The 18,312-nt window shown below is 41.2% G+C and overlaps 1 protein-coding gene across 5 annotated transcripts in view; it reads right to left on the bottom strand.

Moving 5' to 3' along the window:
- fat1a (FAT atypical cadherin 1a) overlaps window positions 1–18,312 on the bottom strand; it is a 75,333-nt gene that overhangs the window by 21,745 nt on the left and 35,276 nt on the right. For all 5 annotated transcript variants that reach the window (XR_011694430.1, XM_071504805.1, XM_071504803.1 and 2 more), the window contains exons 5-12: window positions 16,728–17,057; window positions 15,790–16,006; window positions 13,737–13,876; window positions 6,927–7,202; window positions 6,481–6,691; window positions 1,222–5,295; window positions 384–580; window positions 97–250 (exon numbers count right to left, since the gene is read on the bottom strand). Coding sequence is in view for 4 of the 5 variants with exons in the window: in XM_071504805.1 (XP_071360906.1) it covers window positions 97–250; window positions 384–580; window positions 1,222–5,295; window positions 6,481–6,691; window positions 6,927–7,202; window positions 13,737–13,876; window positions 15,790–16,006; window positions 16,728–17,057 (5,599 nt within the window). In the remaining variant the exon portion in view is untranslated. The remainder of the gene's footprint in view (window positions 1–96; window positions 251–383; window positions 581–1,221; window positions 5,296–6,480; window positions 6,692–6,926; window positions 7,203–13,736; window positions 13,877–15,789; window positions 16,007–16,727; window positions 17,058–18,312) is intronic.

The raw sequence follows: 18,312 nt of genomic DNA, 5'->3' as shown, positions 1-18,312 counted from the left end.
TAAAATAAAAAATATTTTACATATTAGTATTTTCGATCATGATTTTACACTGACCACAAAACATCACACAATACTTGTACACACACAGATACACACCTGTATCAGAGTCAATGATGAACAATTCTGATCCAACTCCCTGGAGCTCATAAGAGATTTGGGCGTTTGAACGAATGTCAGCATCTGTGGCAGAGACCTGCAAGATAAGCCTGCCGGCAGGGGAGTCCTCTGGGACGCTCTCACTGTATAGAGACTGAAGGACGGATAGAGTAAGAGGAAAATGGAAGAGAGGAAAAAATCAAAGTGAATACTTAGAAGAAGAAGGTACAGCAAACTGAAATTAACTGCTGAAATTACAACACAACTGGGGAAAAAAATGAGCGTACCTTTTCGCATACAGGGCTGTTGTCATTGGCGTCCAGCACCTTGACCTCCACGATGGCTTTGGCAGTGAAGATGCCATCACTGGCAGTAATGTTAAGGAGATAATTGTCCCTCTCTTCACGATCCAAGGGCTTCCTGACAGAGACCTTCCATTCATTCTGAATGTGTTCGATGGCAAATTGGCCAAGCGGGTCCCCTCCTGTTTGGTGTAAAAAAGAATATACCACTTCAGACTGATCATCAACTCCTAAGCATGAAGCAGTGTCTTTAAGGACATATGGATAAGGATATGCCCTCAATTTGAAACTCCATTCCACTAAATATCAATTAATAATAACTGAAATCATCACTGGAGTGTGCAGCACTACTTCACAAAGCAAATCGTTACTTTTGAATCAAACATGTTTGGTACACAAGCAATCCTTCAAACGAAAAACTGCAGAATGTTGAAAAATGTACATGGACTAATGATAGTGCTGGTTCCTGATTCCTCTTCATATTTCCAGACTTGGCAAAGTTATTCACACTTGCTAATTAGCACCAGAGGAAATATTTTTCCCTCAGTCTATTTCAAAGCATTATTCAGATAATTATACATTTCTGTATTATGATGACCTAAATATTTGCCTAGAGCTTGGCCAGATTAGGCAATAACTCAGACTCCTAAGAGATAATAGGACTGTGTAATGTTTCACAGATGAGATATTATCATCATATTAAGTGGCATAAACGGATAATCTCCCCCTAAGCTCTGTTTATGAAAAACTGTTACACAAAGGAGTAGGGAGTAAACTCTCTGGGCTTACTAATTATGTGTTTTGCAAAATAATAAACGCCCACCTGTGATGAAGTAGTTCACTTGTTTATTGATGTCCTCAGAATCATCATCCATGGTGCTGAGGATAGCAATCACCCCGCTGGGGGGAGGGTCATCTTCACTCACTGTGCCTTTGTAGATCTCGGCAGTGAAGCGGGGTGGATTGTCATTCACATCAGCAACTGTTACTTCCACTTTGGTGCCAGTAACATGTTGGACTTTATCCCCTTGGTCTGTGGCCAAGACAACAATTGTGTATTTGTTCATTTTTTCGCGGTCTAGCTCTTTTAAGGTGGTCACCCATCCAGTTTCACTATTAACAGCAAACAGCTCCGAGATCTCCTGCAAGTTCTGCTTGGGGTCCAGGCTGTAAACGACATGGCCGTTGGTTCCAGAGTCTTGGTCGGTGGCTTTGACTTGGATCACTTGAGACCCACTTGGCAGGTTTTCCACAATGACAGCCTCGTAAGGGTCTGACTCAAAGACAGGCTTGTTGTCGTTAAGGTCTTTCACTTGGATATTTATAATTACAGATGCAACTATGTCGTAGTTCTCATGTTTGGTCTGGGCAAGCAAAGTGAGTTGGTACCATTTGGTAGTCTCATGGTCGAGGCTCTTCTGAAGTTTCAAGGCTCCACTGTCTCTGTCTACAACAAACACCTCATCTTCATTGCTCTCGGGAGTGTTGCCCCTCACAAGGCTGTAGATGACTGGTTGCTCGCTCTCTGCCTGAATCACATCAATTTCTGTGCCAATGGGAAGGTCTTCGGCAATTGTGTAACGGTAATGTGGTTCGGCAAATTTGGGAATTGGGGTCTCTGGTGCGACAATCCTGATGTAAACCTGTACAACTGAATGTTTGGATGGGTTCCCGGTGTCCTTTGCCCTCACAAAGAATGCATAGAGCTCATTTTCAAGTCCAATGAGACTCTCTTTGGTTTCAATAACCCCAGAGGTTGGGTGGATTTTAAAGTTCTCCTCCACGTTTTCAACATCTGCTTCAATTGAATACTCGATGTCAGCATTGCTTCCCTCATCCATGTCTGAAGCAGCAATTTTAACCACAGAGGTTCCCCTTGGGACATCTGACGCAATAGTGGCTTTATACTCAGCTGCTCTGAATTGTGGGGCATTGTCATTGACATCTGTGAGAATAACATTGACAATACAAAAGCCTACTTTTCCACCACCATCTTTAGCTATGAGAGAAATAGGAATCACCTTTTCAACGTTGTTCTCACGATCAAGGCTCTCTAGAGTGAAAATCTCTCCCTTGTCATTGACAGAGAACTTGTCTTTTGCAAAGTCATTGACAATCTGGTATGTTATTTGACCATAAATGCCTTCATCGTCATCTGTTGCCTTTGCTTCTGCTACCAAGGTACCAACAGGTGAGTTTTCAACAAGCTCTACCACATAATCCACCTGAGAGAAGGTGGGGTTGTGGAAGTTGGCACCAATAACTGTGACCATGACAAGGGCTGAGCTTCTGAATACACCATCAGAGGCTGATACATTGAGGTTGTAAAGAGGCTGCATATGCGGCCTCCGGTGGTTGGAAATGCTGATGGCACCTGTGTGCTTGTCTATGGCAAAGTTCTGATCTTCATTTCCAGATATAATTGAGAACTCCAACTTATTGGAGTCTGAACTGTCAGCATCAGATGCTTGGACTTGGGTGATGAAGTGTCCACGTGGGGCCAGTTCACTGATAGTGGTTTTGTAAGTGTGCTCTGTAAATATTGGAGCATTGTCATTTAGGTCGGTGATGTCTATTGTCACAATAACATCAGTGGAGAGGGCTGGAACACCTCCGTCCACAACACGCACTCTCAACTTGTGCTGCTGGATCTCCTCATGATCAAGTATTTGAGCTGTAGAGATTCGTCCAGTGTCTCGATCGATGGTGAAATAATCTGAGCTTTTCCCCTTTTCTTCAACAAGCTGAAAGAATACTTCCTGGTTATTACCAGTATCAGCATCTTTGGCATCAACCTGCAAAACTGATGTACCAATGACGGAGGCCTCAGAAATATTGGCATAGTAGGTCTTTGACAGGAACATAGGGACGTTGTCGTTTACATCTTCCAGTATGATATCAACGAACACCTCTGAGTGTGCTCCAGTCAGAGAGTCTGTGGCTCTTACATTTAACTTATAAGCAGGATGTGTCTCAAAGTCCAAAGGCTGAATCACGTGAATAACACCTGTGTTGAAATCAATTGAGAACTGTTTGAAAGGATCTCCCTCAGAGATGGTGTACACGATACGAGGGCTCTCAGAATCATTGGCCTGTACATGAAGCACGGGTGTGTGTAACTGAATGTTTTCAGGGATTTCAATGCTGTAAAAAGGCCTCTCAAACACAGGCATTGCTCTGTTCACCACGGTTATAGGCACTTCTACTTCAGCTGAGAGTGCTGGTTCTCCATTATCTTTTGCCATGACAACGATGACAAAGTCTGTGTTGAGTGACTCCTTCTCAAATTTCTTTTTGAGGGAAATTTCCCCAGAGGGGCTAATTTGAAAATGTTCCTGATGTTCTTTCAGGTGATAAAGAATATCTGCATTTGAACCCATGTCCTTGTCCACTGCTGTGACCTGTCGGATGACCTGGCCTTCATCTGCGTCCATCTGGACTAGGGCATGATAGGGAAGGTTGACAAACATAGGTTTATTGTCATTCACATCTTCCACAGTCACAGTCACTAAAACATGAGCCATATCTTCAGATTTGTCCTCTCCAGTGACCTCAACAATGATATCAAATGTGTCCTGTGCCTCCCGATCAAATGGAATCCCAGTGGTAGAGATTACTCCAGATGTGAGGCTGATTTCAAACCTGCTGTCAGGATTCAAAATTTTATAGAACAAAGGCTCGTTCACTTGGTTACCAACAGCAGCAATGACTGCTAGTGTTTTCTTCTCGGACGAGTTTTCTTTCACGCGGGCTTTGTAGGACTCCCTAGTGAATTTAAGCTTGCTCTCCTTGTTTTCCCTTACATTTATCTTGACTGTAGCAACAGCCACAAATCTACCATCTGACACCCTAACCTTCAATTCATATCGGCTCCTCAATTGTGTGACATTTTGAACAGAGATTATGCCTGTGATTGGATCCATCTTGAATTTATCACCAATGTTACCCTCAGAGATGGAGAAGAGAAGTTTGGAGTTAGGCTCAGAGTCGTCATCTGTCGCGTTCATTTTAATGACTTCCACGCCTTTGTATGTTGGCACTATGACAGTTGTCTCATACGTTTCTTGGCTAAAAACTGGTGAACAGTCATTAACATCAATTACTTCAATGGTCACGTTAGCTGCTGTCTCTGCAAACAGGTGTGGCATTCCTAGGTCATGGACTTGGACTGTGAAGCGGAATACACTCCTCTGTTCATAATCCAAAGTTGTTGTAGTTCTGATGGCTCCAGTGCTTGAATCAATGGCGAAATAGTTGTGTGCAAAAGGTTCAACAATTTGATAGATGAGCATGGCATTTCGGTCACAATCAGCATCAGAGGCGCGAATGACGAAAGGAGAGTTTTCATAGGTCAGAACAACACTGTTGATGGGAGCAGACTCGCTGATTACTCCTTTGAATTCCCTCTGGAGAAAGACTGGAGCATTGTCATTTTCATCCTTTAGATGAATCTGGAGTGTTGTGTTGCTGGAAATTCCAGCCATGTTGGTGCCCTGTATGATGAGCTTGTATTGAGAGGTGGTCTCATAATCTAAAGCTCTCTGAGTCACAACCACTCCAGAGTTTGGGTTTATATCAAAGGCGCTGTTGATGTTGCCACCTTTTATTTGATAGAAAACGGACGACTGGCTGACAGCTGTGACCAAGCTCACGAAAGTTCCCGGGTGGGCAGATTCACTGACTTCTGCTGAGAACTCCTTTTCAGTGAATCTGGGTGCTGCATTATCAGAAACTGTTACGACAATGTTTATAGTGGCTGTGGTTGACAGTGGAGGTGTTCCATTATCAGATGCTTTAACAGTCAGTTCAAACATGGTCTTGCTGCTGCGATCAAGCTCTTTGGCTACTGTAATTGTCCCAAGAACAGGATCGATGGCAAATGAGTTTGCAACATTTCCTGTAAGACAAAGAAGACAAAAGAATAATATGTTAATGTGGCTGTACTAGAAATCTTTTTCATCCTGACCTGTGATACTAACTAATGCAGAACCAGTGTTTCCCATACACTGATTTATTTGTGGCAGCCAGTAACAATGATATTGATTTTCTACATTTTTTACTATTTCAAATGGGTGAAATCTTATTTCACTGCAGAGCTGAGCGCAGGGCACTAATTTTCTCAGCCTCTCCCTGTTCCCCCACCTCTTTCTCTCTCCCTCTAGAGAGAATGAAACTGCTTATGCAAGTGGATAATGTTAATGTTAAGTATTTAACTTGATGCTGAACATTAGCTCCCTCAATCCAGATGAATATTGGAAAATATTTTCAAAGACTCAAAAGGGAGTCTCATCCTGAGGAGGCGCAAAGACAGTCTGGACCAGAGGTATAAGCAAATTAGAGTAACTAGAAATTTAAGAAAAAACATGTGGGAAAGCTTAACAGTCCGACCAGTGTGATTAGCTACCCAATTAATTTGTTTCGAATATTTCCAGGCATCAACCGGTGCTGTGGCATCCGAAGCAGTAAGAAAGGGTCAGGAAGGAATAGCTGTAGCTAATGAAGAGAGTGAGAGGAGGAGGACAGCAGCCAACATGTTGCTGTGGGAGTGCCAGCATGGGCAGAAGCAACAGGTGAGATTGACAGCAAACACAGAGATAGAGCAGTATGTATTGTTCAGTTATTTTTTTGTCATAAAGTATTTGGCAATTAAAGTATTTATAGTGGAGCACTTTATATGCAGCATTATTAAATAATACCCTATATGAGGCAAAATAGCATCTCAACAGAACTTCGAATTTCAAATATGCATGTATTCAAACAACAAGCTAATCACCACATGTTTCTTGTTCTCATATAACAGCTTACTGTAGGAGAAAGCCACTGTGGGAAATTCTGAGGGGAGGGGTCTGCCCATCTCCCACGTATTTGGAGATCCTCCAGACAAAGTCTTCAATATTCCCCTAGTTTTTGTAAAGTATTCCATTCATGATCAAGATGCAGTGGGCAGCAGGACTCAAGATGACTCATACATTTTTTACAAGCTGATTTCATTTGCATTACTTTACAATGAAAGCTTTCAGCTGTGAGAAATAAGGGAAACTGTGGCTCCCCGCAGTGGCACAGCAAATGTGTGTATGTTTACCTGATTCGATGCTGTAGACAATCTCTGCGTTTTGGCCCTTGTCTTTGTCTAGAGCTGTGACCTGGAGCACAGCTGAGCCTACAGCAGCGGATTCAAACACACGACCAGAGTAAGGTGTGCCTATGAACCAGGGTGCATTGTCATTGGTGTCATCCACATTGACGATAACACGCACAAGGTTCCTCTTTACTGGGATGTCCTGGTCTCGAACCTAGAGAAGAGAAATGTAGAAAGAGACAGAGGAATAAGAACAGAGAGGCAAGAGTGTGAGAGCCCTCAAGGGATAATTCCTTCCTGAATATTAACATCATAATGCAACAAACTACTCATATTTTGAAAAGCATTGAAACAAACTTAATTTTAAGGATGTTGCATTTTCTAATGAGGCAAACAATTCTATGCAAGAACCAACAACTGTGAAACTGTCTGTTTTCATTGATTCATACCATGACGGTGAGGATGTGGTGATGCATCGTCTCATGGTCCAGTCGCTCAGCAGTGTACAAGGTGCCTGTTCCCGGGTCCAGTCGGAACTTCCGCAGGCTGAACGGATCGGTGCTGCTCAGGAGCGTAAAGGTCAGTTTGTTCTTCTCATCTCTGTCCACAGCGCTGATCTGCATGACCTCGCTCCCTGCTGGTGTGTCTTCAGGGACATTCACAACGTACGCCTGCTGGGAGAACTGTGGCCGGTGGTTGTTTGTGTCAATGACACGGATAAGCACCTATAGGAGAAAAATAAATTGTAGAACACAGTTTTTTTAAAAACTGACTTCAATCATGCATATGAATTTATTTTTCTAATTTTTTCATTGAGTACTAAGAACTGTCATGTTCCAGAGGGTAACTGGATGAATAAATTAGTCAAAATCAATCCAGCGTTACAAGTTACTGTGTACTTTGATGAGTGTTATTCTACAGCAGTGATGCTCAAGCTGGGTTAGGTTTCTCTAAGGGTTAGGGTTAGGTTTACAAAATCAATGAATAACCTCAATGCATCTAAACAAAATCACAACAACTGTGGAAAGAGAAATAATCTAATACGGTTCAATATGTCTTAGTGATGCTGTTTTGTAGATTAAATAGTCTGCTGATGTATTCACTAACTCAAATGCATAAAACAAATTTCTCCACATTGCTGCTTCTTGCTTTGGAAAGCAGAAAGTGCCATGCTCTTTTCCCCACACACAACAAAGAATCTAACATCCCCAAACTGTAAAATTCCACTGGGAGCATGTTTTATCAACACCAGCCACTCGTCTACTGGACTTCCGACAGAGGATTATGGGGAGCTGCTGGAATGCCATCTCTGCTTCCCAGACCAGCGAGGGGCTTCTACCGTTGCCAAACATGGGGAACAAAGGGATCAGCCCAGATTAGACACCTGCATACCAGACACCAGGGGGTGATGTCCCGTAAGGAAACAGTCAGAAGCCGAGCTGTATAGTGCAGGAAGACTGAAGGGGACAATAGTCACAAAAGCTCTGACCGGTTGACAGCTCACTAGCTGACCAGGATTTGTCAGATCTATGGTCGACACAACTGCCCGCTGTTGTTTTTTGTCATAATACAGTTTGTTGAGCACTGTGAGTCTATATCAGAGACAAATATAGACTCAACCTGACAGGACTGATAACATTTACAATCTGCTGTGTGCTGTGATGCTGGCAACGCTGCTGAGGCTCACAGATGTCATCTTGCAGGGGGAGCGCTGGGCTGCATGCTGTCTGTCAGTGCCGTAAGCTGGCTGTTTGCCGCAAGTCATGTGTCATGAGCAACCCACGGCCCACCGCTAATCAGAATGTGTGATGTAAAATAAATACACTTTTCTAATGAGAGATTAACCCTGAAAAAAACGTACGTAATTGAGCCTCGAGTGCATGTTCCACCCTCTGAAGCCTGAGAATCCATCTCATTCCAAGCATGTCTTCTCATGTCATGCCAGACATCATATAGCACCAGATCCCTGATGTCTCACAAACCACCTTTTACACACACAGATACATGTGCATGCACACACACACACACACATGCACAGCTGCATAAAATGTGCTCTTTCACACACACATCCACACAAAGAGCCTGTCCAGTGTGTCTCAATCTGGCCAGTGTCAGATAACATGTCTTGTGAATAGTGAGTAAGGTGGCGAGGACTGATAGTGTTGTCAAGAAGCAGAAAGAAATGGAACCCGGTCAGTAGTATCCACATCTATCCATAATGTACTATTTCATAGTAGGTTTAGAAAGCACACAAAAGGCTATTCAGCGGCTCCCCCATCCAACCCCCACATCCACACAAACTTGCCTTTCCCTTTGCAAAGAGGCTCTACAACACTTCAAAGGAACTTTGCCCCCAAACATCACAAAGCAGCATGATACAGCCTGGCTACAGCAAAAATGCTGGTGTAGAAGAAAACTCTGTAGTCTTTGTATAAGGCTTCCTCTGGGAATGCTGAGGAGGAACAAGATTGGGACTGAGACACAGATGTGACAGATGGAGATACTAAAGGAAAAAAAAGGTGCTGTGAGATAAGAGTAAGAAAGAGAAATGAGAGTGAAAAAAACAAAGAAAGCTAAGGGAAGTTGTCAAATTTAGAAAACACAGGTTGCAGGTGAAAATGAAAGAAACACACAAACAAAAGATCTGGCTGAGAATAAAATAAATATATAAAGAAAGTCCAGGAGAAAACAGACCTACATATAATAGTCAGCCATCATAATGAAAGCAAGAGAACATATACATATGAGGTGAACTTTGGAGTGAGACATAAAGAGAGTCTTTGTAATGTGGACTGAGATAACATGAGAAACGGGAGACCAGGAACAGATTGTGAGCAGAACAGCTTGAGGTACTTCTGCACGGCCAAGGGAGGATGTCATATAGCTGGAGATGGGGGAAGGGAGTCTGGGCTGCATGCCGAGGCTGCCTTGTTGGCGCAGCTCCTGACTATGAGGTGCCCGAGCTGGAATGCGGCACCCCTTGTCTACATCAGCTGATCCTTCAGAGACGCCTTCATAGAGCTACAATGGTCAAATGGAAAGCGCACAACAGAAAGGCCGACTGTTGACCATAGACCTCCCACAGAACAGAGTCCCTCAGACTGATATGACCGCTGGACTCGCAGGATGGCTGGCTGTAAAATAATTCTCAATTTTCACCCCTCACTTTGTCACTGTCATTTGAAAATAAAAGAAATTTAAGCACAAAAGTCTGCTTAAGAGACCACAAATAGAATAGCACCTGAATAATTAAACACCTTTTGTGTGTTATCCTGAACAGGACACATGGGAGTTCTTATTGTGCTCATTGTCCTCCTGTGCCATGCGTAGGAGAGGAAGCCCCCCTGCCAGGTGGCAGGTTCTGGGCAAAGGCAGGGCATTGGCACCGAGCACTCGAACATGTTCCCAAAACAGGATTAACACAGCACACTACCCACAGAGGTCCAGCACTCTTGTTTGCGCTTTATTCTAGCCTAACAGAATAATCATCATCCCTGCATGCCTGGCCAATGAATGTGGAGATTTTTGAAAACCAGAGAGGGAGAAAATCAGAAAGAAAGACAAAAAAGGGAGAGAGAGAACCAAAAAGAAAAAAAAAAAAACATTCCAGGGAGAGAGAAAATAGGCCAGCCTGTCCGGCAGCAAAGCATCCACATGACTTTGATTTGAGGAATAGACAAGTCCAACTTTGAGCTTTCACGAGGTGCTCTGCATGTGTGTGATCGAGGAGATCTAATCTGCAGTGAAACTCTGAATGACTTCTTTTAAAGGTAAACAACACACTGTCCCCAAAGAAAACAAATCCATACACAATAATAAACAATTAATGACTTGTTTGCATTGAAATTGAATCATTTGTGCTGCGAGCATAGACACAAGCAAAACTGATCACTCAACATATTCTTTTCTTTTATATGATAATTTACAGATGATAAAATTTTTTGTTTGATCAAGTTTTGATGGTTAATCTTAATACTATACAATCAGGCTGATTAACAAACAAAGGGGTTAATGTTACTTTTGGCTTCAATAGCAAAAGAGTAAACCTACATCAAGAGGTAAATTAACACAAATTAATTCAGTGTGATTTCACACAACCTTTTCAAAAACTATTAGTTACATACCACTACAACAAGTATGCACTCGCCAGCAAGAGGTGTGTTAACAGTTTCTGTTAAACTCCCCGCTAACAGAGCAAATACTATCGATGACCAGTGTTATCGGAAAAAGAAGTTGGTAGCCTCAACACTCAGATGGCTTTCCTGAAACATGTCAAACTAGGCTGTATTCTGAATCCTCAGGACATGCAAGGTTGTCCCAGACATACTGTGCAATAATGTGCAAGCCAACCAACTAGTGCTATATGTGAAGTATCAAATATGTAGCTATGCGGGTTCAAATATGAAGGCTAGATACTGCTCTAAACTTTGCATGCTTTGTTACCTTACTGAAATGCTGATCTTCAAAATATGAAAGCCACTGAGGCCAACACAAGTTAGTGATGTTTCACAATGCTTTTGGGTGGAAAACTGGGCTAACAATAATTGTTCGTTTTCAGGGATGTATTTATCTCTAGGTAACCAAATCTGGGTACTTGCTATAGTCTCTGCTAGTGCTGTGTGCCTCTTTCAGTCACCCATTGGGCTCTCAGCATATCTCAGACAGCTGGCCTACATAAGTGTGGTTTATGGAGCATACAAATTCAGTAAATCCGTTCCCTCAACAGAAAACAGCTGACCTACAGTGGTCAGCTGGGTATACAATATCTTACACTCTAGCACTCATCTGCAAGAGGGCCCATCAGTCACAGCACTAATATTGTACACAAAAATATGCACATTCAAAATTCAGGCAATGAAAAAGGCTGAACTGTTGTTGGCAATAAGCTTCATCTGATATACTGTAAGAGTGAGTGTTCTCTGACCTATTTCTCGAGGCTAAAGGTTCAAGTTAAGGGTCAACAGAGCTGTGATGGCTTGTAGTTAAGGAATTCAAACAGGAAGATTTCAACAAGTGTAGGTTCTGAAAATCCATCAACATTTACTGCCAAGGTTTCCCAATTTAAATAAATCACAGGCTGCTGGACATCCAGTTTTCTGATATTCTTTCACGCCACACTGCTTCTGTTAGTAGTGAGTAGTATGTCAAAGTAGTAGTGAAATACGTGTAAATGTGACTGAATAGAATTTCACAACATCATCGCATGTAATACAGTTTCAAAGTTTGTTTTGAGAAGCCTGAAAATGATAGTCATGCTGCAAGCAAAGTAAAGAAACTAAAATCAAAGTAAGTTTGGAAGTCCATTAGGAAATTCTGTTTTTTGTTAGTTTTTTTGTATGACCAGTAAATTAAATCAGTGCCTATTATGTGAAAGGGTTGCTAACATAGCTAGCCTCTATACAAATTAGCCTTTGAATCTGATAATTCGACTTCAAATGTCACTGCAGGCCACGTTGTTGAGAGGCTCTTCAATTGTTTGTTGCCAGGGCTTTTAAGAAAGTGCTTTAAGACGGCAGAGGAAATCATGGCTGAGAAAATGGGTACTCTGTGGCTGTTTTTAAGGTTCTGCACTAAACTAAAGGACTTGCTGCTTCTGCGGATGAGCTGCAAAATGCCAGTGAAGGCGGCGCTTCATCCAAGGCTCAGTGGAGCACAGCAGCCAGATGATGAAAGGCTTTATTCATACGGAGTGACAACAAATAGATTCCTTTCCAGCTACAGTTCTCTGACGCTCCCCTTTGAGGACAAAGGACAAAACATTTTGAACACTGCCATCCCATATGACCCAAACTACCATGTGAAAATGTTCAAAATCTCATGGACAAGGCATGACCATCTGAACAAAAACTTAAGACAATTTGCATGCTTAAAAGCCTTTATCATGGCTGTTCAGCTTCGCTATCAGCTGGGGAGCTAGACATATGCAAGTGGGATTAAATTAGCATATTAATATATTAAAATGCAAGTATGGAAGTGCTTCAGAGGTTTTTTGGAAGCCATTTTTAATATTCATCAAAATGGCTCACATATGGTTTACAGTGCCAATTACCTTTTTCATTTTCTTCTGCATTTAAGCATCTTCTCAGTTGATTACACAGTTTACAGACTGAACCATGAGTGTGGTTTTACATCTGGAGAGTGCAATACATTTAGTCGTTTAGAGTCCATTCACAAAAGAGCAAGGCAATCTGTTCCTCTTAGTGAGAAGTAAGAGAAGGTTTACAGGTTCAGCGATTGACACAGCAGAGTGGAAGAGTTGGGCGGGCTCAAGAATGCACACTGTAAAAAAAAAAAAAACACTCTGGCCAGACGGCACCATCATCACAGCAGCGGAAGACTAACTGGAATACTAACTGCCACATCACGGTTTGAAAATTCATTCATTAATTTAGGGTATATGCTAATTTTCTTCCTTGATATCCGTCTGTATGACTCTAAAAGCCAGGGTATGATTAGTTCAGCTTAGTACAAACACTAAAAACAGGGGGAAACAGCCTGGTTCTGTCAGAAAGTGAAAAATCCACCTACCAGCACCTCTACATTCTTTGAATCTTGCTGTTGCCGTAAGGTTGCCAGGCAACCAGCAACAGCTCCAGGAAGTCACTGCTCCCGGCCAAAAATAATCCTGCACATAACCCTTATAAAACCATAACCTTTTTCCATTTTGGCTATTGTACAGATTTAACAAATGAAATCTAATGCGTCAGTGATCTTAAGAGGTGCTGGGAGGTGGATTTTATTACCAGCTGTTTTTCCGTCTTTCCGGTCTTTAAGCTAAGCTAAGCTAACCAGCTGCTGGTTGTAGCCTTACATTTATCAAAGACATGGTGTTGTCCATCTTCTCATCTAACTCTCGTCAAGATGAAAAAATCTACTGGTAAAACACAATTCAACCACACCACACAGGCAGCACCAGACAATATAGGACGAGCTCTTCATAAAGCGAAGCCTCACAGCAGTATATCTTATCCCATGTTGTTGTATTGTCTGTCCATTTTTTTCAAGGGAGCATTGTACGGTTAGAAGTCAGGTCATGCACGGATGTAATGAGACCTATGCAGCACTATTTACTATTCTGACCAGTGGACAACAATGACAGCTTCACAACATAAACATACCCCAACAAACAGGACAGTTTGGCCACTGCTTCACTCATTACCATTCCCTTCCCTTTCTTCCTGATATCTCTCACATGAGAAAAACAGAACCATGACAACTGCCTCATCAGCTTTCAACCATTTCATTAGTGTTTCAATTACCTGGGTGCTGACAGTTCGTGTCCCATCTGTGGCTTCCACCGTCAGGTTGTAATTTGATTTCTGCTCGGTGTCCAGGGGCCGAGCTACAATCAAGGTTCCACTGGCCTTGCCCACGTCAAAGCGGCTGTCATAATTACCACCTGTGGATTTTTTTTTTTTGTAAAAACAAGGAAGAATGAGAGATTAGTGACAAATCATCACTTAGTTGTGTGCATGTACCAAGGTTACACAAACACTGAATGGAGGTGCTGAGATGGACATAGAAACATCAATTTCCTGCTGTGCTGATGTCGTAGATAAAAATGAACAGATACATTAATGTTGATGTCTTTAATTATCAGTATAGACTTGTTGTTTATCTAAACATTATTAACACAATAGGTATTTATACAGCTAACTCTAACACCCATACTGTGTGTACAGTACACACTGTATAAAATTACTTACTTTATAATTTAATTATAATAATCAACAGTGGATATAAAATAGAGCTCTAATTCACACAAGGAAATGAGAGATTAGACATCAGGGGAACAATGTGGCACAACATCAGTCCAGTTACACAACACAATTCAACCACATCACCACAACAGGCAGCACCAACAGACAATGCAAGATGATCTCTTAATACACCACAGCCTATTAGGAGATCCCAGCAGCTACCTTCTGCTGTACAGTTGTGGTCACAAGCCATCTGAAGGATGTAAAACATCTCAGTATCCTCTATGCCGTCTTGCAAAAATCCAACCAAACAGAACATTCCAGAGAAAAGAGGAAAGCAGTAGCAGATCACAGAAAAGAGAGAAGAGAAGAAAAGAGACGTGTCAGTCAGACATTGATTAGAGGGAGGAATGGCTGGGAGGAAGGGAGAAGAGGTAAGCATTTCTGAAAGGAGTCAATTGAAGTCTTCTCATGCAAATAGTGCTTAGCATAAGTAAAAAAAACACACACACACACACACACACACACATTCAAGAGAGGATAAAATAAGTAGCACTTCAAAACATAGTTGCCAATTCAAACTGTAACAAAATATATGGTCTCTCCTTACACAAAAGCTGGAATGATATTGATTGTTTTTGACGTACTGTTCCAAGCTGTTCTGCTCAGGTAGACAGCAAAAAATGCAAATGATACTGCACTCTGCCTTTTTAATAATTTTCACTGGAAACAGATCTAGGCTTTAAGAAAATAAACTTTATTTGACTATTTACAGTGTAAACGGATAAAAGGTCTATTTTGCAAGTGTCTACTACTAATATTTACAGTGTATTGAATCAAAAATTCATACAAAACAATTTAATACGTTCAAATATGTGGTTTTGAGGTATCTTAACCACACTCTAGTGAAAAACTGAGATGGAAATTACTGCTAATCTGTTGCTACTTCATACTCACTGCTGCTCTAGTTAGCTTTAGCTGAATTTCTGTGTTTTTTTTTTTTCTCTCCATCATGTTTGAAGCCTGATGAAGTTATGCAAAATATATCAGAAAAAAACTCAATTACTAAGAAGCTGGTTTATCAAAATGGATATTTTTAAATAACAGATTATAGCCAGGGAAAAACAGTGAGTAAATTTAATTTTAGCTTTAGTTAAAGCTACCCATGGCTATCTTTTTTTTTTTGGGCTTATACTTGTCATATCTTTTTCTCTCCCTGTGGGAACTTCATAGACTGTTTTCATAAAGTTGTACACTTCTATGGCCATTTTCTCTACGGTAAAACAAATTCTGACAAAATGTGAAGCTACAGCATTTTGACTTTGGCAGCAAACATGACAGGAAGTCAGATTTCTACCAGAAAACCTCACTTCTCAGTGCTATGTCAAAAAATATTAAACTCTTACTCTGCAATAAAACATATTTGTCTTCTAAATTACTGTTTTTTGTTTTTTTTTTAATTACCATATTTTCCAGCCATTTCACACAGAAACACTAGGTTAGTCCTCAAGTGTGAGAGTTTTTCTATCTAAAAACCATTTCTATGACACAGAGCCTTTCTACAGTATGCATGCATACACATAAAGGCAGAGGAACACAAACGAGGCAATACCTGTGATTTCAAACCACACAGGAACATCAGAGGATTCTGTGGCGACGACGCCCACCATGTGCGCCACAGGGTCGCTTTCCATCACAGAAAACGTGAAGGGGGACTCCTCAAAAACGAGGGGAGCAGCATCGGCTGGCACTTCTGGTTTGGGAATCCACTCAATGTGCAAACGACAAGTGGAGGATTTCTGAGGACGTCCATTGTCAACGGCTTTAATCTGAGAGAGGCAGAGAATGAAAGACCATGTTACACAGTGTTACACAACATTTTGGTTGCAACTGGGTTTCTGTACAGCTCTCTAGCGGACTGAATTTTTTCAGAAGTAAATATACAGGTAAGTTGGGTTATGTAGCTTGATAGCACAAATACTACATTACAAATACAGCAATAAACCACATTCAGTTTTAAGCACAGTGTATGCATTAACAGGACAACTGGTTTGTGGCACAAATCCACAGAATGGGTTGTGTTTCATTCGTAAAAGCATTTCCGTACTCTGAGCTGTCCACATGGCAACAAAACCTTGTATTCAGAATAACAAAACACCTTTTGTGCCAAGGTCTTTTATGATTTCACCTTTTGTCAGGACTTAAATTACTGTAAACTGTGGAGAGCAGTGTCTTCTTGCAGCAAGAGACACAACCTTTACACATGAATCTGGATAAAATCACTTCAGGTATCACCGCTAAGTGTATCACTGCAGTTTTGACAGCCAGCTGAGATAACTGACCTAGAAGTAAATTCTTCTGCTTCTTTTGCCTCACAGGTGGAAGACTGGCAGATAACATTCATTTTCACATGTTTAACGCACAGTCTAATCCCTAAAAAAAGATTGACACAACAACCAAAGTGAAGTGTCACATTAATGACTGATAAATCTGGCTCTTGATAACCAAGGAAACACAGAAATACAACCATAGCTAAAGTAAGATACTTACTGTAAGAATGTCGTATTCTCCAGCAGAGGAGAACTTCTTGGATGACACCAGGCCAGTCTTGGGCTCGATAAAGAACTTGCCATGTTCGTCTCCCTCCTCGATGCTGTAGGAGATTTCAGCGTTAGGCCCCTCATCACGGTCTGATGCAATGACCCGATACACTGGGTCTCTCTTCATGGCTCTCTCTCTCTCTGGCCTCTCGCGCTCAGGGAGTTGGATCTTGTAGATCTTCTCCAAGAACAACGGCCTGTTGTCATTCTCGTCAAGGACTTGGACAATGACGCGGACAGTGGTGGATTTAGCGGGAACGCCGTGGTCAGTGATGGTGATCTGAGAAGAATAAAGAATAAAGACTTCGGACCAAGAAGTATATGGACTCAAAGGCAAGTTGTCACAATAATATCTAGAATCCACGATATTATCACATTCAATATCTCTTATCATTTTAACTCACAACATTATTTCAGATACAGATGCAGTTAAGACCCGAATCCTTTCGACAGTTACAATGTTAAGAGTTGTGGAACAGGAGGCAGGGAAAAATGCCAGCAACATCACTAAACATTTCACAAAACTATCCTGGGAATTTGTAAAGATCAAGACACTCAGTTATATATTCATCATTGCAAAGCCTAAAGTGAATCAACGACGAGATGAAAAGGGGAAGCATGCATTTTCCCTTCAACATGCTTTCATTCTTCTTCTTTTTCAGCAAGTTAACTGGCAGCGAAAATTAAAGGCAAATTCCCTCTGAGAGTTACTCAGGGGGTCTTTTCTAATAAACATTCTTTACTTAACAAAACAAATACACATCACTAACAGGCTGCTATACACTGTTCTATTGCTGCAGACTTGTTGTCTTTGTCTTTTTTTTTTTTTTAAACCTAAAAATCAAATCTCTACAGAATGATGAACTTCTTTGACAAAAAATGTCTTGATGCCATACAAAGGGACTTATTCTGAACTATAAATACAAATCTCTGAGTCTTCTGAGGCAGATTCTCCAGCAGAGAAATACAAGATTAAATTGGATTGTGTGTACAGTATTTTCAGACCTCCATGAGGAATTGTGCACAACCTTAACTGCAGCAATTTCAGTCCTTGGTTCAAACCACTTTTGTCTGGGTTGTATGCAGTAGCACAGCAGCTCTGGGCCTTTCAGACTCTTGGGCCCTTTTTTAGCCAAATGATAATGATTTAATAATCTAATGCTGTGCAAAATATCCCAGAATCCAGAAATGTAGTTGCACAGATATTTCAAAGTATAACCCATATATGATGAAATCTGGACATGCTCCAATCACAAAATTGTAAGATGTCATATCAAAAAATCTCCAGACATGCTCAAGATATGATCCAGATTCTTGCAATAACTTGAAAATGATATCTCAGGATTCTTAGGAGTTTTGGCCCGGTGTAAATTTATGCATAAAGTTACACGTTGTGAAGCACCCAAAGTTTCAGTGTCAGCTTATATTCATTAGCAATGTAATTAGCATTCAACAGTCAGTCACTTAAGCAATGAACTAATATAAAAATATCAGTTTGAATATCAGTTTTGTTATTGTCATTCTTGACTCTCTGT

This window comes from Trachinotus anak, unplaced genomic scaffold (assembly GCF_046630095.1).
Source record: "Trachinotus anak isolate AG129_WGS33_773 ecotype Australia unplaced genomic scaffold, CSIRO_AGI_Tana_v1 ptg000019l, whole genome shotgun sequence".
Classification (NCBI taxonomy): Eukaryota; Metazoa; Chordata; class Actinopteri; order Carangiformes; family Carangidae; genus Trachinotus; species Trachinotus anak.
Note: the sequence above shows the minus strand (reverse complement) of the source record. Positions and strands in the feature narration are given on the sequence as shown.